This window comes from Dunckerocampus dactyliophorus, chromosome 1 (genome assembly GCF_027744805.1).
Source record: "Dunckerocampus dactyliophorus isolate RoL2022-P2 chromosome 1, RoL_Ddac_1.1, whole genome shotgun sequence".
NCBI lineage: Eukaryota > Metazoa > Chordata > Actinopteri > Syngnathiformes > Syngnathidae > Dunckerocampus > Dunckerocampus dactyliophorus.
The window spans coordinates 855,846-880,406 of NC_072819.1; the positions used below are offsets into that span (position 1 = coordinate 855,846).

Genomic DNA, 24,561 nt, shown 5'->3' on the forward strand with positions numbered 1-24,561 from the left:
TCTTTTCATGCTGGCTTAGAAAACCTTTCCGCTCTTCTCCCCAGCGACCTGGAGGGGGCGGCAGACGCGGCCATCGAGCGGAGGAACGAGTCGGAAATGGCATCCGTTGCGGCGAGATGCTCCCCCTCCGACCGCTTGTTGGCGGAACGGTTACATCGAGCCAAAATGTCCGCCGGCAAAAAGTGATGGATCACATTGCTTCATCACTCGTGTTTGTCTGGAAAAAGAAGGATGATGTAATAGTTGACGAGGCAGGAAGTGCTGACTGGTGGATTATAGATTATCTTTACAGCTCAGACCTTTAGCTGCGTGGCTAGCGCTCATTCATACCACTACTACTACTACTACTAGTAGTACTACTAGTACAGTAATACACATTCTCCAAAGCTGCTGACTACAAAGCAGACAAGTGCATTGAAAACATTCAGTGTTGAATAAAATAAAACATGCTGTACGTGCACATGCTTGCAGATTATTAGGATTATTATTATGCATGCTGATGATTGGACACCATGTGACGTGACTGCTTTTGTTATTATTATTATTGTTTGACCTGCGGCACCTTCTAAATGTATCATTTAAGAAGAAAAAATACAGCAACAATGGAAAAATTAGCAGTCATTTTACAAGAATAAAGTCCAAATATGAATAACAAAAATCATATTAGTCATCATTTGGTGTGAATGTCACAATCATGAGGGAACGTGACGTCATTTTAGGAGCATCAAATTGTAATATGACACAAGTAGTACCTTATTTTTCCTCATCATATGACCAGTTTATTCTTTTTTGTCCTCTTAAAGATGTGACTGTTTCCTCCTCGTATTTTCACTTTTCCATTTCTTCTGGGGTTTTTTTTTATGTTCCAACTATTTCATCTTCTTGTAAATTCTCTTCATGTATTTACAACTTTATTCTCATCATGTAACTTTTTCTGCAACCTAATTTTCCAAAAATGCCAATTTTATTTAGTTTTCTTTCTCATAGTATGATGAGTGTTAAAAATAGCATATTTCTTGTTGAATATTTCAACTTTATTTTCCCCTCATATTATTCTTGTAAAATGACATCTTTTTCTCAGATTAAAATTTCTTCCACTTAATATTTTGACTATTCTTGTAATGTAATGTAATTTTCTAACTATTTCTACTTTTTTCTTAGAAATTTTCTTCCTGTATTTATGACTTTTTCTGCAACCTCCATCCATCCATCCATCTTCTACCGCTTATCCGAGATCGGGTCGCGGGGTCAACAGCCTAAGCAGGGAGGCCCAGATTTTCCTCTCCCCGGCCACTTCGTCCAGCTCCTCCCGGCGGATCCCGAGGCGTTCCCAGGCCAGTTGGGAAACATAGTCTCTCCAACGTGTCCTGGGTCTTCCCCGAGGCCTTTTACCGGTCGGACTTGCCCTGAACACCTCCCCAGGGAGGCGTCCGGGAGGCATCCTGTCCAGATGCCCAAGCCACCTCATCTGGCTCCTCTCAATGCGGAGGAGCAGCGGTTCTACTCCGAGTCTCTCCCGGATGACAGTGCTTCTCACCCTATCTCTAAGGGAGAGCCCAGCCACCCTACGGAGAAAACTCATTTCGGCCGCTTGTACCCGCGATCTTGTCCTTTCGGTCATTACCCAAAGCTCATGACCATAGGTGAGGGTAGGAACGTAGATCGACCAGTAAATTGAGAGCTTTGCCTTTTGGCTTAGCTCTCTCTTCACCACAACAGACTGATGTAGAGTCTGCATCACTGCAGACGCCGCACCAATTCGCTTATCGATCTCGCGTTCCATCCTTCCCTCACTCGTGAATAAGACCCCAAGGTACCTAAACTCCTCCACTTGGGGCAGGATCTTATCCTGACATGGAGATGGCATTCCACCTTTTTCCGGGCGAGAACCATGGACTCGGACTTGGAGGTGCTGATTCTCATCCCGGCCGCTTCGCACTCGGCTGCGAACCGATCCAGTGAAAGCAGGACCACATCATCTGCAAAAAGCAGAGACTCAATCCTGCAGCCACCAAACCGGAACCCCTCAACGCCCTGGCTGCGCCTAGAAATTCTGTCCATAAAAATAATGAACAGAATTGGTGACAAAGGGCAGCCCTGGCGGAGTCCAACCTTCACTGGAAACAGGTCCGACTTACTGCCGGCAATGCGAACCAAACTCTGACACCGGTCATACAGGGAACGAACAGCTTGAATTAGCTGGTCCGATACCCCATACTCCCGGAGTACTCCCCACAAAATTCCTCGAGGAACACGGTCGAATGCCTTCTCCAAGTCCACAAAACACATGTAGACTGGTTGGGCAAACTCCCATGCACCCTCAAGGACCCTGCTGAGAGTGTAGAGCTGGTCCACAGTTCCACGACCAGGACGAAAACCACACTGCTCCTCCTGAATCTGAGATTGAACTGTCCGGCGGATCCTCCTCTGCAGAACCCCTGAATAGACCTTACCAGGGAGGCTGAGGAGTGTGATTCCACGATAGTTGGAACACACCCTCCGGTCCCCCTCCTTAAAAAGGGGAACCACCACCCCGGTCTGCCAATGCAGAGACACTGCCCCCGATGTCCACGCGATGCTGCAGAGTCGTGTCAACCAAGACATGCCTACAGCATCCATGGCCTTAAGGAACTCTGGGCGGATCTCATCCACCCCCAGGGCCCTGCCACCGAGGAGCTTTTTGACAACCTCAGCCCCAGAGATAGGAGAGCCCACCGTGGAGTCCCCAGGCTCTGCTTCCTCATAGGAAGACGTGTCGGTGGGATTGAGGAGGTCTTCGAAGTATTCTTTCCACCAATCCACAACATCCCGAGTTGAGGTCAGCAGCACACCATCCCCACCATACACGGTGTTGACTGTGCACTGCTTCCCCCTCCTGAGACGCCGAATGGTGGTCCAGAATCTCTTCGAAGCCGTCCGGAAGTCGTTCTCCATGGCTTCTCCGAACTCCTCCCATGTCCGAGTTTTTGCCTCAGCGACTGCCAGAGCCACAGACCGCTTGGCCTGCCGATACCTGTCAGCTGCTTCCGGAGTCCCATGAGCCAAAAAGGCCCGATAGGACTCCTTCTTCATCTTGACGGCATCCCTCACCACTGGTGTCCACCAACGGGTTCTGGGATTACCGCCACGACAGGCACCAACCACCTTACGGCCACAGCTCCGATCAGCTGGAAGTGCGGCCTAGGGTGTCCTGGTGCCAAGTGCACATGTGGACACCCTTATGCTTGAACATTGTGTTTGTTATCGACAATCTGTGACGAGCACAGAAGTCCAATAACAAAGCACCGCTCGGGTTCAGATCAGGGGGGCCGTTCCTCCCAATCACGCCTCTCCAGGTCTCACTGTCGCTGCCAACGTGAGCATTGAAGTCCCCCAGCAGAACAAGGGAATCGCCTGAGGGAGCACTCTCCAGTACTTCCTCTAGAGACTCCAAAAAAGGTGGGTATTCTGAACTGCTGTTTGGCGCATACGCACAAACAACAGTCAGGACCCGTCCCCCCACTCGAAGGCGGAGGGAAACTACCCTCTCGTTCACCGGGTTAAACTCCAACAAGCCGGCCACAAGCCGGGGCGCAACAAGAATTGCCACCCCTGCCCGTCGCCTCTCACTGCTGGCAACGCCAGAGTGGAACAAGGTCCAACCCCTCTCAAGAGGACTGGTTCCAGAGCCCTTGCTGTGCGTTGAGGTGAGTCCGACTATATCTAGCCGGAACTTCTCAACCTCATGCACCAGCTCAGGCTCTTTCCCTACCAGAGAGGTGACATTCCATGTCCCTAGAGCTAGTTTCTGTAGCTGAGGATTGGACCGCCAAGGTCCCCGCCTTCGGCTGTCACCCAGCTCACTCTGCACCCGACCCCTTTGGCCCCTCCCATGAGTGGTGAGCTCATTGGAGGGGGGACCCATGTTGTCTCTTCGGGCTGTGCCCGGCCGGGCCCCATGGGCGTAGGCCCGGCCACCAGACGCTCGCCATCGTGCCCCTCCTCCAGGCCTGGCTCCAGAGGGGGGCCCCGGTGACCCGTGTCCGGGCAAGGGAAAACGTGGTCCAATGTTTTTTGTCATCATAGAGGTCTATTGAGCTACTCTTTGTCTGCAACCTTGTTTTTCCAAAAATGTCACATTTGCTTTGTCATCATATTACAACCTTTAAACCCCCCCCACATTTTTTCTTGAATATTTCAACTTTATGCTACTAAAAGGCGGTCGGTATGAGGTTTCATACCGACCGCTATCAGGCTCTACAACACCTGCACCACCTGAACCATGTTGCAGTCAATATGTATTCTTTACTTACGTATCTTGCTTGCTGCTGTAACAAGGGAATGTAGTCAAGATGTGAGTGGTAAGATGGCGTCTCTGTGGCTTCAGCGGCTTGCACTCCGGCGTGCGATGTATGGGCTATCCAGATATATAATACAGATCAGTGAGTCTCACCACGCAGGGGTCCACGTCAGTCTTAAAAGTCCGCCACGTTTGGCACTTGTGAGTGCACCTACCTGAACCCGTAGCCCTCTCTTACAGCACCAAGCCATGCACAAGCACGTGCATGAGGCGTACTCAATAAGCATGCGTTAGTGTAACCAATGAGTAATTAAAACAGTCCTGATAGCAGTTTACTATCAATCCAGATTTAATTATTTGCTGGACTGAAATGCATCTCTTCTTTTGCTTTACAAACTGGAACTTAGCAAACATAACATGCATGGACAAAACATCAAAATATAACACACAAAGGAAATATATCTATATCTATATATGTCTATATATATATATATATATATATATATATATATATATATATATGTATGTCTATATATATATATATATATATATATGTCTATATATATATATATACACACAATGTTGACTGTCCTGAGCACAATTTAACATTTGCTGGCCAGCATACAAAAATAAAGAGTCTATAGAGCTCTATACGTGTATGTATGGGCTGTGTATGAAGGAATGAGTGTGTGCTGTGGTGCCTGGGATGCTCCAGCAGCGGCAGGATGGTGACGATGATGATGACAAGGAGGTGGATGGTGTCCTCTTCCTCCACTGTAGCCAACAAGGAACAGCAACAGTCTCTCACATCCAATTCGCTAGCAGGAAAACAGCATAAAGTCATGCAGTGATGGATTGGGCAGACAGGCTTGGCACACACAGGTGGCTCTCCTACACCATGTGCGAGCCTACAGCGCTCACTATAACAGTATACTGTAATGCACATTGTAATATAAACAAACACAGGGAACATAGTCACCTATATCATTTAAAATAACCTTCTGCTATGAACTAACAGGATTCAAACTATCACATCTATACAAATGAATAGCAAACTCTGCCTAGCATAGCAACTAATTAGCGATTGACACACTAATACCATTATTTTGCAAACATATTTTACAATCAACACAACTGTATAATATAAATGACATCGCACATCTCACATGAATGCTCACCTAGCAGGAAAATAGCATAAAGTCATGCAGTGATGGATTGAGCAGACAGGCCTGGCACACACAGGTGGCTCTCCTACACACTTTGACCATGTGCGAGCCTACAGCGCTCACTAGGGCACCATGGTAACCAATTAACGACTGTCGCAAGACTGTCGTAAAGATGTCCATTTCTTATAAAGACAATCACATACAATTAGAATAAAACAACGAATGTATAAAATTTAGTAACACCTTATTTAACTGATAACGACAGTGGCATTAATCCCTGAACATTACCTATAGAAAAATAACATTTCTTTTAATCGCACAAAAACACAGCTGGGTTACACTAGCACACCTTTACTCCCCCTATCACGTTCCAACTTGACTGACTTCCCATTCCACAGTTTTATTCTTCTTGTGTCCTACACACGCCCGTGATGTCAAAGCTTGGCTAGCAACATGCTGACATGCGAACAAGCGCATCATGTAGCTGAGAAAAGATATTTTTCAGATCTACTTAATTTTTTTTTTTTTTTATTGTTTCATTGTCCAAATATTTCAACTTTCTTCTAAAATAATCTTTGGAAATGTCCTTCCTGTAATATTCTTGACTTTATTCCCAAAATATTGTAGCGACGGGTATATTGTGTTGCTCCGAGCTGTGGTTTTGGTGTGTGAGCTATAGGGGGCAGTCGGGTTCAGCATGTTGGTTGGAGCAAGCGTTTGGAGAAAAAAGGCGTATATTAAGAGTGAAGGAAGTTGTTACGGGCATCGCCTGGACAGCTATGTAGTGGGGGCTTGTATGACCTTTGGCCGGGAGAGGGAGGAGACTGGGTGTGGCCACAGCTTGGAGTAGTGGGGGTTGTTGAAGTTAGCTATGATAAGACGTCTCCCAAAACAAACACCGTATTGCCATGTACTTCCCCTTGCGTTGATGGTCACGATCAATCAGGTCCCGGGGTCCACCGTGTGGGGGAGCAGTCACCCGACACCCTGTTCCGCGGTTGGACCCCGGAGCAAGTGGTGGATGCACAGAAGACAGACCTAGATATTGGGCCATTGACACAGTGGTTGGAAGGGGGAAGCAGTCGGCCACCATGGGCTGAATTAGCTCACCTTAGCTCAGCCACCAAGGCCTATTGGGCGCAATGGAAAAGACTGTATCAGACAGAAGGAGTTGTGATGAGGCGATATTATTGCTATGAGGGGAAAGAGTTCTATCCCCAGATTCTGCTACCCCGCGCATTCCGTAATGACATTATGGGGCAAATGCATGACGGTCCTGTTGGAGGGCATTTTGGGGTAGAAAAGACACTGGCCAGGCTACAGACTAGATTTTACTGGTACAACATGAAAGACGATGTTACTATGTGGTGCCGAACCTGTACCAGCTGTGCCGCCAAGGCTCGGCCCAAAAAGACACCCCAAGCGGCCATGGGAACTGTGAGGGTGGGTTCCCCTATGGAACGGGTGGCAGTTGATTTGATGGGCCCCTTAAATGAGACAGAGCGGCACAACCGTTACATATTGGTAGTACAAGATTACTTCAGTAAGTGGGTGGAGGCCTACCCGCTACCCGATGAACAAGCAGTGACTGTTGCGGAACGAATTGCAGCTGAGTGGGTGTGTAGGTATGGTGCTCCTCATAGCCTACACAGTGACCAAGGCACCAACTTCGAGTCAGCGGTGTTCCAGGAGATGTGTGGACTGCTAGGAATTGAGAAGACACACACCACTGCATTTCGGCCCCAGTCAGATGGTCAAGTGGAGCGCTTTAATGCCACCTTGCAGAAAATATTGGCCGCCACTGCTGAGCGCTGCCATTGGGACTGGGATTTGATGATCCCTTATGCCGTTATGGCATATCGAGCCACCCGCCACAGTTCCACGGGCCTCACCCCAAACATGATGCTCTTTGGGAAAGAAATAACTGAGCCTGTTGACTTGGTTGTTGGACTGCCCCCGGACGGTGTCAATGTTCACACACTCCCTGAGTACGTCATGCAGCTCAGAGAGCGTTTGGAGCTTTCTCATCAACTAGCTCGGGAAGCACTTGGAAGATCCGTTGAACGAGCTAAAAGGCAATATGACAAGAATATATGCCAAACACAATACAAAATCGCTGACGCAGTTTGGTACCTCATCAAGGGGACTAAGAGAGTGAGGAATAAAGTCCGGAAATTCTTACCCTCCTACGAGGGCCCATACTTTGTGGTGGGTGTGCTGGACGACATGGTCTATCGGATCAAAAGATGTCCAAGATCGACGGCCAAAGTGGTGCATCATGACAAGTTAAAGCCCTACAATTCCCGGACGCCATTGGACAACTCTTGGGCCCATAAAGACGCGGACGCCTGGTCGCCGGTGGAGGTGCCACCCCCTTTGCTTGACACAGATTCCACAGTTCCTGATCTCGGGTCCGTCGACCTGTGGGATACGCCACCAGACGTCGGGGAACCCTCAGCAGCCAGGGCTACACCGGGCTCTCACCTAGATTTGTCGTCACTGGTGGCGGGGAATGGTGGCCGGTCTCCAGCTCCCCTGACAAAGACGGTGACCCCGCGCCCCCCCGACCAGCAAGTCGGACAGCCTCCTGCGACCCCCATGCTGGTGTAACAGATGCGGAAAAAAACATGTATTATCATGTCTGTAATGTTTTTGTTTATGGGTTAATTTCTCCAAAATCCCTACTTTGTGATTTGTTTTGGTTTCTTCTTAAGTTATAATTTAACATCTGTAACTTTATTTTCGTATTTCCTTTGCCATGGTATGAGCTTTTATTTTGAAGGCTCAGGGGATGTCATACTGTTGCTCACGTCGTCAGTCAGTCCATGTTTGTGCTGGCTGACAGGTACGTTGGTGTGGGAGCAACTAAGTTTTGTAATAACATTTCAGTGGTTAAAATATTGCTTTATATTAACCTAATGGGACCCCTGTTGTTACTTATTTATGTTTCTTTAATAATATGTCGTGTAGTGTGGTTTTGGGGGTGTTTTTGACTGTGGGAGAGCAAGCTAACTAATTAGCTATCAGCCACGTTTTTCTCTTATTGGGGGTGGGGTGTGCGTGAGCGTGCATTGTGCTGAATGTGCCTTGTTCTTGTATAGGCCTGTTGCTGTTGAGGAGCTCACGTGCATGTCCTCATTGTATATTCCACCACACTGCAGGTATATTGTTTTACATTGAATGATTTATTTCTTTTATTCCGTTTCTTGTGCTTCAGTTATGTGTATTTAAGTTAATGGAATTGCATTATTGTTATGTATTGTATTTATTTCATGTCATTTCATGACCTTTGTTATTTACTTTACTTTCTTTACATTTTGAGTCCATGTTTGTGCTGGCTGACAGGCCTGTTGCTGTTGAGGAGCTCACGTGCATGTCCTCATTGTATATTCCACCACACTGCAGATTCCACCATACTGCAGGAATAAACTCCTGTTCCAAAGCCATCTCTGTGTCCCTTCATCGTGCACCAGAACACAACGCAGTATAGCCGGGACCTGCGGATACACTGGCAGCCCGGCTACATTGGTGCCGTGACCCGGATTTCTTCTCTTCAGATCATCGTCAGAGTGATCACCGGTGGTTGCTGGAACAAGTACAGTAGGGACACTGTAAAGATTTTGGAAAAAAGTATATATAGATTACACACTGAAGCCACTGAGGACTGTTGATATTTTTTATTTTCCATGAACCTGAATTCAGCGAATTTGTTTGTGTGTATGTAAAATAAGTTTCATTTGCCTTTCTATATTGTCACTAGATGAAAGTGAACACACTGGCTACAATGGCAGACAGTGAGGCTGGTAAGGGATTGCTTACCTATGATGACAGTGTTCATACAAGTCTTGGGCGAGGTCGGGGTTTGGGAGGTTATGCAACTCCACTTAAGGGTGTTAGTATGGTGGGTCACCCAGTTTTATCTTCCACTCGCGCGAACCATGATAGCCTCACACCAAGACAGCATGAACCTAAGTCTGTCACTAGTTTTACAGGCATGGGGAGGGGAGTTGGAGTGGTTGGTCTCAGTACACCATGTTTAACCCACATGCACACTGATGCATCTCCTCCCAGGCAACAGTGGTTTGATGGAAGCAGCAACTCCCCCGACATAGGAAGCCTTATAACACAGTTAGCCCACCAAATTGGTGAGAACATTGCTAATCAGATACAGAAGACTGCAGGTAGTCAGAATGACAAAAGTACTCCCACATCTAGTGCAAATATAGCCGAGGCCCATCCTGAGTTAAATATGACTGGAATGAAGTTTGTGATGCAAGCTGATGTCAAAGAGCCACCACATTTCAGGGGTGATGGAACTGATAAGCACACAATACATGAATGGGAAGAAATTATGGATGTCTATTTGAGGAAAAGGGGCATTCCAACACATGAACACTCACAAGAGGTAACGTCGAAACTGATGGGAAAGGCTCGAGATGTTGTAAAGGTCACACTCCGCAGTATCCCTTCTTTAAAGCCTGCTGAAGACCCCAAGCTTGTTTTTGATATTCTTAAGCAGCATTTCAGTGAGGTAACATATTCGACAATGCCCCTTGCAGATTTTTACAACACATTACCTCTGGCAGGAGAAGGTCCAATGGATTATTGGATCCGCCTGAACAAAGCAGTGGATGTGGCTGATGAGTGTCTAAGGAGACAGGGTAGGAATATTGAGGACCCTGCTCATGAAGTCACCATGATGTTTGTAAAACACTGTCCTGACACTGCACTCTCAAGTGTTCTCAAGTGTAGAACAGCAGAGAAATGGACATCACATGAGATACAGGAACACCTCATAGAACATCAGAGAGAGGCCAAAACAAAGACCCAAGGTAAAATGCGTCGCCCATCACCGCACAGGCAGGTAGGGGCCCATGCTCAGATTTTAACCCCGGAAGGTGTAACTGTCGAAAAGGTGAGGGAGTTCACTGTTGAACAGAATGCGACAGGGCTGTCGTCCACTTCTCCAGCAGGGAATACTTGCATTCAGTCACTCATCGGCTTGCTGGATCGTGTGTTGGAGCAGAAAGTCCATACAGTAGTGGCCACAGAACCTAGAAGGGAACAATCACGTGTCTTTCAAAGGATTTGTAAAGTCTGCCAGGCCATGGATCATTCCACCACAATGCATTGCAGGCAGGAAAACCTTTGCATGAGCTGTTTCAGACCAGGTCACTGGAAGCGAGAATGCCGACAGCGTAGGTCAAGACAGAACGGCCTACCCAATCTGACTCAGTCTCAACCCAGAGATGGACAAGGTGCGTCATCTTTAAACCACATGGCTCACATATAGAGAGGGGACGTGTGAGCACCAAAGAAACAACCCTCAAATGTGTTGAAGATTTGAAGGAAGTGTATGCCAATGTATGTAAAATGATACCAAATGATTGCACAGTCATAGTTCAAAACATCCACAGAGTTGACCCGTATGGCGAGTTATTTCATGCTGCAGTGACAATCAATGGTTCTGTTCAGTTGCGAGGACTGCTTGATTCTGGATCAATGGCTTGCACAATAAGTGAAGTGGCAGAACAGAAACTTGTATCAGAGAACATCCTGACGCAACAGCAAGAAATGACACAGCGTGTTATCCTTGTCGGCTGTGGGGGAGTACAGGTGACTCCAAAGGGCATGTATGACTTGGAAGTGGAATTGTATGGAGTTAAGTGCATGGTTCCAGTCCTGGTAGTTGCGGGACAGAAAGATGAGATCATCATAGGCACTAACATGTTGAAGTATGTAGTCCATCAAATGAAGAACGATGATGATTATTGGAAACTTATCTCTTGCAATGTACAGGAGTCTGCAGAGTGTGAGCAGTTTCTGGAGATGATGGCTAACCTGACAAGGTGGAGAGGGACTGATGTACCAGATAAAGTGGGCACAGTTAAGTTGACCCAGGCAGTAACACTACAGCCTAAACAGGAATACCTGTTGTGGGGTCGGTTGCCCAGTAATGTCCCAATGTCACCTGGTAGCACGGTGGTGGTGGAACACACAACTGCTAAGTGTGTCCCGCGAGGCATTGTTATTGGCAGAGTGGTCACACCTTTGTGGGGAGATGGTTGGACTCCCATGAAAGTGACCAATATCACTGAAAAACCCGTCACTTTGAAAAGAAACTGTAAGATAGCAGATGTTTCTCCATGCATTGCCGCTGAAGACTTCACACTGTTTCAAGGCTCTTGTCAGGGAAAGAAGGACACAGATGAAGTAAAGCATGATCAAAACAACATAAGTACTGCTACTACTGACCCGAAACAGAAGTTGAAGAACCTTGGCTTGGGAGATGTTGATGTTGATAGTTGCCAGGTGAGCCACTCTACTAAAACTCAACTGCTGGAAATGCTGGAGCGATATGAGGATGTTTTCTCAAAACATCCCCTGGATTGTGGTGAAGCCAAGGGCTTTGTGCACAGAATTCGACTCACAGACGACCGTCCTTTCCGCCTCCCATACCGCAGAGTCCCTCCAGCTCATTATCAAAAACTGCGCCAAGTCCTCACTGAGATGGAAGAGCAGGGAATCATTCGAAAATCATTGAGTGAATTTGCCTCCCCTCTAGTGATGGTGTGGAAAAAGAATGGCGACCTCCGAATTTGCACAGATTTTCGATGGCTGAATGCAAGGACCATTAAGGATGCTCACCCTCTGCCACATCAGGCTGACTGTTTGGCTGCCCTTGGCGGGAACTCTGTCTTCAGCACTATGGATTTAACATCAGGGTTTTATAACCTGCCCATGCACGAGGAAGACAAGAAGTATACCGCCTTCACAACACCACTGGGCTTGCATGAATATAACAGGATGCCGCAAGGCCTTTGTAATAGTCCTGCATCCTTTATGAGAATGATGCTGAGCATTTTTGGGGACTTAAACTTCAGCAGTTTGCTATGTTATCTTGATGATCTGTTAGTCTTTGCCCCATCGGAACAAGAAGCACTCATGAGGCTGGAGATCGTCTTCCAGAGATTAAGAGAGCACAACCTTAAGTTGAGCCCAAAAAAATGTCACCTGCTCCGAAGGTCTGTGAAATTCCTTGGCCACGTCATTGATGGAGATGGAGTCGCTGTTGATCCTGATAAAGTGGAAGTCATTGTCAAAATGGCAAAGAAAGATTTGATGGAGGATGATGGATGCACACCTTCAATTCGAAGAGTAAAGTCATTTCTAGGGATGGTATTTTACTACCAACACTTCATACCAAACTGCTCTTCAATTGCAAAGCCTCTGTTTGCTCTCACCGCAGGTCAAAAACGGAGGGGAAAGGTTGGTAAAATAAATGGAAAGTCAGGAGTCTTCAGAAAGCTTAAACCGGCTGACTGGACTGATGATTGCAACTCTGCCTTTGTCAGTCTCAAAGAGAAGCTTTTGAACTGTGTAGTCCTCACTCACCCAGACTTCACTAAACCGCTGATCCTGTCCATCGATGCCTCGCTCGATGGTCTTGGGGCAGTTTTGTCTCAGATACCGGAGGGAGAGACCAAGGCTCGTCCAATAGCCTTTGCAAGCAAGACCCTCACTGGCTCACAAAAGAGGTACCCTGCCCACCGCTTAGAATTTTTAGCATTGAAGTGGAGTGTTTGTGAAAAATTCGGCCATTGGTTGAAGGGTCACTGTTTTACAGTATGGACTGATAATAACCCTCTGACGTACATAATGACGAAACCGAAACTCGATGCGTGCGAACAACGGTGGGTGGCCAAGTTGTCCCCATACACCTTTAGTATCAAGCATATCCCCGGAACAAAGAATATCGTGGCAGATGCTTTAAGTAGAGATCCATTTACCCGGTCAGTGAGTCAAAGGCTGATCAGTGAGTCATATGAGAACCTCTTGGCAGAGGCTAATGGGACAAAGGAAGGAGGAGTGCAGGATGTTTTTCGGTGCAAAGTTCAGTGTCTTCAGACAGATGATTCTGGTCATGTCACCCTGGGTGTCACTTCGTCTGATGTAAAGTCCATGCTCGAGGCTCACATTGACTGGGAAAAGGCCGCAGAAACGCGGGCCGTTCAGTTTATCAAGGCTCTTCCCCAGATGGTGCCCTCAGGACATGACACACTGTCAGCTCTGTCCTCAGAAGAGCTCAGGCGCAGTCAGGAGACAGATCCAGACATCCAGGAGGTCCTGCTATCTGTGGCGCGCGGAAAACAGCCATCTAGGAGGGAGAGAAGTAGGTTAGCTCCTAAGGCACGAGCACTATGTAAGCAGTGGCACCATCTGAAAATCCAAGATGGCGTCCTGTATAGACTCATCAGAGATCCATTGACCAGACACACAAGGTACCAGTTTGTCCTACCTGCTATTTGGAAGACCAAGGCTCTCTCTGGTGTGCATGACCTTGCAGGTCATCAAGGGCAAGCCAGGACCCTACACCTCGCCAGACAACGTTTTTTCTGGCCGCAAATGGAAAGAGACATTAAAGAATATGTGAAATGCTGCCAGCGATGTATTCTCGCTAAAACCCCTGAACCAGCTGCACGGGCTCCTTTGGAGAGCATCCACACTTCCGCACCCATGGAGTTGGTGTGTATAGATTTTTGGAGCGCTGAGGACAGCAAACAGAGATCAGTGGATGTTCTGGTAGTAACGGACCACTTTACTAAGATGGCCCATGCTTTCCCCTGTGTAAATCAGACGGCAAAACAAGTTGCAAAGAAGTTGTGGGATAATGTGTTTTGCATATATGGTTTTCCCGAGCGGATCCATTCTGATCAGGGAGCCAATTTTGAAAGCAATCTCATATCAGAACTTTTCAATCTTACAGGGGTGGCAAAGTCACATACAACAGCATATCACCCCATGGGAAACGGACAAACTGAGAGGTTCAATAGAACGCTTGGCAGTATGATACGTTGCTTGCCATTAGCAGCCAAACAGCATTGGGCACAGCAGATACAAACCTTGACTTTTGCTTACAATGCCACAGTGCATGAAACAACTGGATATGCTCCATTTTATTTGATGTTTGGTCGAGTTCCGAGACTCCCAGTCGACATGGTCTTCAAGCAGGTATTGAAGGATGCCAATGTGGTTGACAGCAGATCTTATGCCAGCAAACTTATGACAAATCTTCATGAAGCTGCTGCTATTGCCCAGAGACATGCACGAAAAGAGCAGCTACATCAAGCTGATGGTTACAACAAAAGGGTCCGGGGCACTTGTCTGCATGTTGGAGATAGAGTCTTGCTTGCCAACAAAGCAGAAAGGGGAAAAAAGAAGTTGGCTGATAAGTGGGAACCAACAATTTATACAATCATTGATTGCAATCCCCAAACCCATATCTACAGAATCGAAGATGTGACTGGGAAGACCAAAGTTGTGCATCGGAACTTGATACTGGACGTGAGCTTTTTACCATTCCCTAACCAGACCAGTGCAGAAGCTGAGTCAGTTGCCTTAGATGGGAACGGTGGGTCTCCGTATAGGCCACCCAGCACTTTGAATGGTCTGGCAGAAGAAAACTCTGTGGATAGGACTCGATCATGGCTGCGATGGTCATCTAATGCTGACAGTGAGTCACTAGAAGAGGAAATGGAGTCAGAACAAGAGAATGACATGTCATGTTTTCCAATCAGAGACGCTGGTCACATGATGTGCGAAGACTCCCAGACCGACTCTGTAGTTGACAGGAGCGTGGGACAAAGTGAGGAGGTCTCATCGTTGAAAGACTCACCCAGTCCTAGTGGATTTTCGGAGTCACAGGTAGTCATTGATTATAAGGGCCCCTTGACAGGAGTCCCTAACATGAGAGAGACAGGGTCTTGTGACATCTTGCCCGCAACAGTGAGTGGTGGTCTTCCACCAGCCCAAGATTCAGGGCCTGAGGGTCGTGTTGTTAGGACACGTACGGGCAGGGTTGTTAAAGCAGTTAACAGATTGATAGAGAATATGGTGCAGAAGCCACTTTCCAAGGGTTTAGTGGAGGGGTTTAGTAGGAAATCTCAATCCTTGTTGAATTTGTTCTGATATGGCTATAAACCCATGGCAATACTGTAGTTTTGTACTTTGTTTGGTGGTGACATGTTCACGACAGTGGTATTTAGTGCCAAGATCTTATGTGGAGTAAAAGGCTCCACATTCACTAGGAGAAACAGCAGCCTGATCAACTCCTGTTCTCTCTGAGCTTATTTAGTAAGTAGCTTTCTATGCTGTATTAAGGACTGTGATTGCAGAGGTCATCTTGGTTTGGGTATGTGTGAACATTGTATCCCGTGATATGGGTTGATTTATTGCATGCTGTTATCTTAAAATGTTTAGGATTTTGGCGAAATTAAGGAGGGGTGAATGTAACAGATGCGGAAAAAAACATGTATTATCATGTCTGTAATGTTTTTGTTTATGGGTTAATTTCTCCAAAATCCCTACTTTGTGATTTGTTTTGGTTTCTTCTTAAGTTATAATTTAACATCTGTAACTTTATTTTCGTATTTCCTTTGCCATGGTATGAGCTTTTATTTTGAAGGCTCAGGGGATGTCATACTGTTGCTCACGTCGTCAGTCAGTCCATGTTTGTGCTGGCTGACAGGTACGTTGGTGTGGGAGCAACTAAGTTTTGTAATAACATTTCAGTGGTTAAAATATTGCTTTATATTAACCTAATGGGACCCCTGTTGTTACTTATTTATGTTTCTTTAATAATATGTCGTGTAGTGTGGTTTTGGGGGTGTTTTTGACTGTGGGAGAGCAAGCTAACTAATTAGCTATCAGCCACGTTTTTCTCTTATTGGGGGTGGGGTGTGCGTGAGCGTGCATTGTGCTGAATGTGCCTTGTTCTTGTATAGGCCCGTTGCTGTTGAGGAGCTCACGTGCATGTCCTCATTGTTTATTCCACCACACTGCAGGTATATTGTTTTACATTGAATGATTTATTTCTTTTATTCCGTTTCTTGTGCTTCAGTTATGTGTATTTAAGTTAATGGAATTACATTATTGTTATGTATTGTATTTATTTCATGTCATTTCATGACCTTTGTTATTTACTTTACTTTCTTTACATTTTGAGTCCATGTTTGTGCTGGCTGACAGGCCTGTTGCTGTTGAGGAGCTCACGTGCATGTCCTCATTGTATATTCCACCACACTGCAGATTCCACCATACTGCAGGAATAAACTCCTGTTCCAAAGCCATCTCTGTGTCCCTTCATCGTGCACCAGAACACAACGCAGTATAGCCGGGACCTGCGGATACACTGGCAGCCCGGCTACACTGGCACGAAGGGGCCGGAGGGCCCGCAGGCCACCCAGCTGGCTTGGGGATTGGGTTCGCCTGTCCACCTAAGTGTATATATAGCCTGAGGAGGGGTGTAGGCGGATCGCTGCCCCCCTCAGAGGAAAAGAGTTCCTGAGGGATGTTGCATTTGCACTTTGTTGAAAGGCATGTTAAAAAAAAAAAAAAAAAAATGTAAGTTGTGATTGAAATGCCTTTGTCTTGCATTCTTTGTTGTGTGCACACCTAAGATCACTCAGTGTACGTATATGTTCTCTCCTTTTTGAAGTATTGTAAAAGGAATAGATAAGCAACACATGCTATGGACAAGTTAGGGACCTTTCCTTTGCCTTTCTATTTTCATTGTATGGTTATTTCCAGGGTTGTGAAAAAGGTGGATGGTTTTAGGGAAGTGTATAAATACAGGTGATGCTAAAGTGTCCTGGAGTATGTTAAGGGACTAATCATCATCCAGAGTGGGGGTAGTGTTACGGGCATCGCCTGGACAGCTATGTAGTGGGGGCTTGTATGACCTTTGGCCGGGAGAGGGAGGAGACTGGGTGTGGTGTGTTCGGAGCCGCTCTCCAGCGGTCGCGTTAACAATAAAAGTTGTCAGAAGCAACAAGAGAGGTTTTCCTTCTTTGCTGAAGTCAGGTCGCCCTTACCACGGTTCGGAGCTGAAAACCCTGACAGGTTAACAAAGTGTTGCTGTTTTACATACATGTGTAGCTAAGTGCTCCTGCATCTGTAAGTGTTTTTGTACTGATGAAAATAAATGGCCAACTGAATATAGCCATCCTGACGTGCAGTTATTCAGCTGCCATTACAACATTAAAACCTTCCCCCCCAAATGTATTTTTCTACAAATGACAACTTTATTTTGTTTTGTTACCACTTCAAAAAAAGAACTACTATTACTACCACTACTACTACTACTAAGCCTCGCCAATTTACGTATTCTAAAGTCAAGAAAGTGTTTTAAACAGAGTGGGGGACCGGTTTGTGACTTTTTAAATGAGGGATTTAAAATGATTAGATCCCTGTAGTTATAAAATAACGCCCCAATAGTCAAATTACGGGATCACTGCAGGGACAAAATACACGGCCACCGCTAGCAAAGCACGCTAAAGAGTTAGCTCGCCAGGTTTATTTATTTCAAAACCTTTTTCTAACGGAGTGGGGACTTGTTTATGTCTTTCTAAAGTACTAAACACTGGGTTTTGGCATTATTAGAGCCCTGTAGCCTCGAAATAGCACCCAATAGTCACTTTTACACTTCTACTATTCATTGTTTACGTCACATTGCTCAAGCTACGGGATCCCTGAAGGGTCATAACAGATGGCGCCACTAGCATAGCAAGCTAAGCAGTTAGCCGCTCCAATTTACTCCTTCTAACCTTAATTTAGTGCTAAACGTAGCGGAGAATATATGTAGGGCTTTGTAAAGACGGGGGTTGTCACGTTATTATAGCCCCGTAGATGCTCGTATTACTTACTGGTCACATTGCATTGCTCAGGCTATGGGATCACAGAAGTAAACCACTGATCTGTACGAAAAAAATCTGGATAGACCATACGTCGCACCCGCCCGTGCAAGCCGCTGAAGCCACAGAGAGGCCATCTTACCACTCACATGTCGTACGTAGCAGACTACATTGGCACAGCGTACATAGTGTACAAAGCAGATGAAGAGGCTCGCAGAACATCTATATTTTACGTTAAGAAGCGGGGAGATTCTCCCATTCCTTCAAGTAACGCAACCTTCGTCCCTTAAAAACCATTTGATACGTTATTCCAGGGGTCACCAACGTGGTGCCCGTGGGCACCAGGTAGCCCCCCACGACCACATGAGGTGCCCGCAAGCCTGCTTTTCATTCAGGTTTTCAGTTAATAATGTGAGAGCTCTAGAAAGAAAAGTATTGTGAAACATAAAATGTGAGTTGTGGATACCAGCATTTTGTGAATGTTTTGGTAAAACAAGCATATTTGATCTGTTTGGGTTGAAATAAGCTATGAAAATCATTTCTACAAAAATGAGTAGCCCATGGCCATTTTCATTTTCTAAAAGTAGCTCTCACAAGAAAAAACATTGGTGACCCCTGTGTTATTCTCTATCTTTTGCTATATTAAATGTACGTTTTCCCTTCCAATTCTCATTGCCTTTGGGACAAAATTCTACTGTGCACCCTGGCTCAGCACTCCCCTATAGCAATGATAGTTTTACTCCTCTAGAAAGAGATTTTCATTTGAACTGCATAACCCATCCCTTTTTTCCACTAAAATCCATGGTCATGATGCTTTACTTTTATATTCTTACTTTCATACAATTCACTATGCTCTCTTCTGTACAAAATATGAATCATAAAAGAGACAAGTTTTAAAATCATTTCACATTTTGATGATTTTTTTTGTTTGTGTTATGAAATAGAAATAAGATCTTTTCTGATTTAGAAATATATTTGAACAAAAACCACAGGAATAATATGTAATATAATATGTAATAATATATAAACATTGTCTCCATATGGGGCATCATTTGAAATTCGAGTAAACAAAAAAAAAAACAACGTACTTTTATATATTTGCAAGCAAGCGCAAATGATTTAGTAGTCTAGTGGTGGTTGTTTGTTTACATAGCCCCCACGGCCTCCCATGTAAAGCCCTTATGACTCAGGTATGGTATGATATGGACAGAGTTTTTAAAAATGATCATACCCGAGTCCTTATGACTAAGCTCAAGCACACCTGTTGTGCAAGGTTAGTCTAGTGGCTAACAAACTAACAACACACTTAACAACTCACAAGTTCTCACATAAGTCATTGTCCGACAAGTGTTTCTTGGGAGTGGTAATATGGCGGCCGCGTGGCTTCACAAGTCATTGACTAATGGGATATCCAGATTTTTTTCGTACAGATCAGTGGACATAACAGACGGCCGCCGGTAGCATAGCAAGCTAGCGAGCTAACTAGCTAGCCTCGGCAATTTATTTATTCTAAATTTAGAAAAGTGTTCAAATGGAGTGGAGGAGAGGAAAAGGGAGACAAAAACTAACAACTTCCAGACGGAATGAGAGGAGAACCTTTTTTAGTCCATCTCAGCCCTAACACGTCGGCTCAGCTATGCTAGCTTAGTAGCCAGTCTCCGTCGAGTGTGGCAGGTCAACGTCATCTCACAACATGACCATAACACCACATATAACTTATCGTTCAATATTAGTTGACTAATAATAGACCGTAGTCCACCACGAAACAGCCATCATTTATTCATTATTATTGGAAGAACCGCCATATAGCGAGGGATTAGTGTAATAGTGTAATCGAAATTATGGCAGGAAGGACTACCAAATAAGAGTGGAAAGACTCCACCAAGTCAGGGAAGTTGCAGTAAAAGTGGTCAGAAAGGAGAATTTACAAAGACAAGAGGTGGAATGTGCTTGGTGATGAGTAGAAGAAAGTAGAACCCTGTTTCTTTCAGCTAAACTCCCCTTTCGGGACTTTTACTGTGAAAAAGCCAAGGTGGCTTCCTGTGTGCTTATCGATGCAATGCAGTGGAACACGTGATGCGCCAACAAGCTGACCATTGAGACGGCAAAAGGTTCAAAGTGCTGATTGTTGCCAGGAACGGCCACAGCCTCGCCCATCCTCAGTAGTGTTCTTCGCTGTGGGCGGGGTCGCAGAAGAAGCGTGAGCTACGTTTGGCCGATCGAGCCGTGAAGGGGCCGGTCTTCAGGGCTGTGGGAGAGAGCGAGAGAGAAAGGGGCCATGTGACCACAAAGAGGAAGCGGCGTGGGAGGTGAGAGAGGCGGACGGGACGATACCGGTGATGATGTCCTCGATGGCGCCGTCCTTCCCCTCGTAAACGTGGCGGCTGTCCTTCCCTTGTCGTCGTCTCAGCTCGCTTAAAAGCTCCTGCTGCTGCCGCTTGCCCTTATGGGACGGCGACTGGGGGGGCAATGGGAGACAAGCACGACCCTTCACCTCACGCAACAAATCACAAAACTCAAAGGAACAATCTTCTACACCACAAGCGGCCAAACCTTTTTCATATTGTGTCAACCATGTGATAGTGTACGCTATGTGCGACCATGTGATAGTGTACGCTATGTGCTACCATGTGATAGTGTACGCTATGTGCGACCATGTGATAGTGTACGCTATGTGCGACCATGTGATAGTGTACGCTATGTGCTACCATGTGATAGTGTACGCTATGTGCGACCATGTGATAGTGTACGCTATGTGCGACCATGTGATAGTGTACGCTATGTGCTACCATGTGATAGTGTACGCTATGTGCTACCATGTGATAGTGTACGCTATGTGCTACCATGTGATAGTGTACGCTATGTGCTACCATGTGATAGTGTACGCTATGTGCGACCATGTGATAGTGTACGCTATGTGCTACCATGTGATAGTGTACGCTATGTGCGACCATGTGATAGTGTACGCTATGTGCGACCATGTGATAGTGTACGCTATGTGCTAACATGTGATAGTGTACGCTATGTGCGACCATGTGATAGTGTACGCTATGTGCGACCATGTGATAGTGTACGCTATGTGCGACCATGTGATAGTGTACGCTATGTGCTACCATGTGATAGTGTACGCTATGTGCTACCATGTGATAGTGTACGCTATGTGCGACCATGTGATAGTGTACGCTATGTGCTACCATGTGATAGTGTACGCTATGTGCTACCATGTGATAGTGTACGCTATGTGCTACCATGTGATAGTGTACGCTATGTGCGACCATGTGATAGTGTACGCTATGTGCTACCATGTGATAGTGTACGCTATGTGCTACCATGTGATAGTGTACGCTATGTGCGACCATGTGATAGTGTACGCTATGTGCGACCATGTGATAGTGTACGCTATGTGCTAACATGTGATAGTGTACGCTATGTGCTACCATGTGATAGTGTACGCTATGTGCGACCATGTGATAGTGTACGCTATGTGCTACCATGTGATAGTGTACGCTATGTGCTACCATGTGATAGTGTACGCTATGTGCTAACATGTGATAGTGTACGCTATGTGCTACCATGTGATAGTGTACGCTATGTGCTACCATGTGATAGTGTACGCTATGTGCGACCATGTGATAGTGTACGCTATGTGCTACCATGTGATAGTGTACGCTATGTGCTACCATGTGATAGTGTACGCTATGTACGATTTCCAAAAATAACAACTCTATGCTACTAAAATTACATCATTTTATCATAATATTCCATGTTTATGCTCATAAAATGTCCCCTTTTGCTGACTTTTTTTTCTTCATTTTTGGAGGAAAATGTCAGCTGTTTTTTCTATTGTTGCTGTGTTTTTTTGTACATTTTCCAACTATCTTGACAAATGTAATATTATTATTTATTACTTTTATTTGTGAGGCATCTTTTCCTTTGCCATTGTCATTACCCAAGCTACTGTACATATGATATCAATATTATATCACTGATTCATTTGGTTTACTCTTCTAATTCACTTACTTACTGTATACTTTCATCATTTATCTTCACTCTGTATTTGGCGTATGTTTTCTATTTATTCTTTAATTGATTGTCATTGTAGTTACTCTTGTACTTCACTTGTTGTGTGTTACTATCCAACTTCATCCTATTCATACAATCCATCATCTTGAGCCTCGTTAATGTGTCTTGTCTTCTGTGTAAGTATTCATTTCTATTTACTGTCATTTATCTTTATCTTATTTATGAATTTAAACTTCATTTAAATCAAATGTAATTATGTTATTCATTTAATAATGATTTCTCTATTATTGACTTTAACAAAAACAATACTAAGAGGCAGAAAAGGCTGAAATTAGCTCAGCTTCTTCCTGCTCCTTTTCAGCCATATTGGTGCATTACGTTACGTTACGTTACGTTACAGTACATTATGGTACGGTATGTGTACCGTGATGGTACGGTACTTTACAGTATTACGGTACATTACGTTACAGCACGTTATGTCACAGTACGTGACATGTTACATTACGTTATGTTACGTTCGGTATGTTATGTTACAGTATGTTACCTATATTACGTTACGTTCTGTATGTTATGTTACGTATGTTAGTTTACGTTTTGTATGTTATGTTATTGTACGTTACATATGTTACGTTACGTTCTGTATGTTATGTTACGTTCGGTATGTCATGTTATAGTACGTTGCGTTGCAGTACGTTACATTACATATGTTATGCCACTGAATGTTACATTATCGTGCGGTATGTTATGTTACGTATGTTACATTCCGTATGTAATATTACGTTACGGTATGTTACTTTACGGTGTGTTATGTTACAGCACAATATTTACATTGCATTACATATGTTACGTTATGGTACATTACAGTATGTTAAGGAATGTTACGTTACAGTATGTCAAGTTACAGTGTGCTAAGTTATGGTACGTCACGGTACGTTACTGTATGATGCGTTACATTACGCTACACATGTTACAGTATGTTACGTTACGTATGTGATGGTATATTTTGTTACTGTATGTTGCTCTACAGTACGTTACGTCATAGTATGTTACGTTAGGTTATGTTACGTTATGGTACGTTACAGTACGTCACTGTCTGTTTCGTTATGGTACAGTACGTTACGTTATAGTATGTTAGCTTATAGTATGTTATGTTATGTTACTTTTGCATGTGATTTTTGCAAACAATACCTTGGTTTCTTCATCCTGCTGCTGCTGCTCCTCCTGTTCCAGTTTCTCCAACATCATTTGCTCCTGACGCCGTCGCTGCTCATTGTCCTCCTCAGCCAGCTACACACACACACAGACACACACACACAAAGGTGAGGTGAAGCTTGCAGAGACGGAGGTAAAGGTGCGATGACTCACCCTGTAAGCTTTGATGAAACGAACAAAGACGGGGAAGAAGACGGATGGCGGCATGGTCTTGGAGCTCTCTCCAAAGAATTTCACCACGTCTTCAAACGCGTCCTTCAGCCACACAAACACTTTGACAGCCATTCTGTGTGTGTGTGTGTGTGTGTGTGTGTGTGTGTACCTGGGCGATGCGCGCATCCTCCTGAAGTTTGTTGAGTCGTGATTCGTTCCTGCTGATGAAGTCTTTCAAGGTGGAGTTGTGCTGCATGCTGAATTCCCGCCAGGTGAGTTCCATCCCTCGCTGCAGGTCCTTCACGTCGCACAACACATTCTCCAGACTCACTGGCGCACAAACACAGGCTTGTGAGCACACGCGCACACACACACGGAACATGCAGTGAGCCGGGCTTAACCTGCAGCCGCCTTGTCCACGTAGTGAAGCTCGTTGTAGAAGAGCGCCACCGCAGGATATTTCTCTCTCACCACGTTGGCGATGTAGTGAAGCAACGTCTGCGTTCTGTCCGTAGACTTGGTCTCCAGGAGCTGAAAGCACGTGGATGCATACACTCTAAGTACCATGCTAACACTGTACCATCGTGTGTGTGTGTGTGTGTGTGTTACCAGGTCTAAGCTCTGTAGTTTGAATCCATACACAGCACCTCTCTTACTGCTGTTCATGTAATTCCCAAGCGCTAAGATGATCTGCAACAAGGAAACACCACCACCATGCTCACATCAACAGCAGCACCTCACCTCCTAATGCACGGGGGTCCAAACTGCGGCCCGGAGGCCTTTTGCGTCACACGGTTGTGTTTTTTATTGGCCCCCCAACACATTCTACAAATATCATTTAACAAGAAAACTTAAAAAAAACAACAGCAGAAATTGAGAAATCAGCAGTCATTTTACAACAATAATGTCAAAATATTAAAAGAAAAAAGTGGTCATCTGATGAAAAAAAGCCCTATTTTTACTTAAACAATGTCAGCAGCAAAAACTTGAAATATTATGGAACATTATGACAAACAAAAAAAGTTATAATATTACA

General features: G+C 45.2%; 2 protein-coding genes across 5 annotated transcripts in view; one reads left to right on the plus strand and one right to left on the minus strand.

The window, feature by feature from the left end:
* The window catches only part of vps16 (VPS16 core subunit of CORVET and HOPS complexes), a 22,768-nt gene extending 18,038 nt beyond the window's left edge, over positions 1-4,730 (plus strand). For both annotated transcript variants that reach the window (XM_054798432.1, XM_054798442.1), the window contains one exon: positions 45-4,730. In XM_054798432.1, coding sequence (XP_054654407.1) covers positions 45-186 — 142 coding nt within the window. In that variant the 3' untranslated portion in view covers positions 187-4,730. The remainder of the gene's footprint in view (positions 1-44) is intronic.
* Positions 4,722-24,561, minus strand: part of fmnl2b (formin-like 2b) — a 41,933-nt gene continuing 22,093 nt past the window's right edge. For 2 of the 3 annotated variants that reach the window (XM_054798420.1, XM_054798413.1), the window contains 7 exons: positions 24,135-24,215; positions 23,927-24,056; positions 23,695-23,855; positions 23,526-23,627; positions 23,349-23,447; positions 20,472-20,595; positions 4,723-20,385 (listed from right to left, as the gene is read on the minus strand). In XM_054798420.1, the coding sequence (XP_054654395.1) occupies positions 20,297-20,385; positions 20,472-20,595; positions 23,349-23,447; positions 23,526-23,627; positions 23,695-23,855; positions 23,927-24,056; positions 24,135-24,215 (786 nt within the window). In that variant the 3' untranslated portion in view covers positions 4,723-20,296. Of the gene's footprint in view, positions 20,386-20,471; positions 20,596-23,348; positions 23,448-23,525; positions 23,628-23,694; positions 23,856-23,926; positions 24,057-24,134; positions 24,216-24,561 lie in introns of all 3 variants that reach the window. The other variant, XM_054798405.1, reaches the window with a different exon arrangement.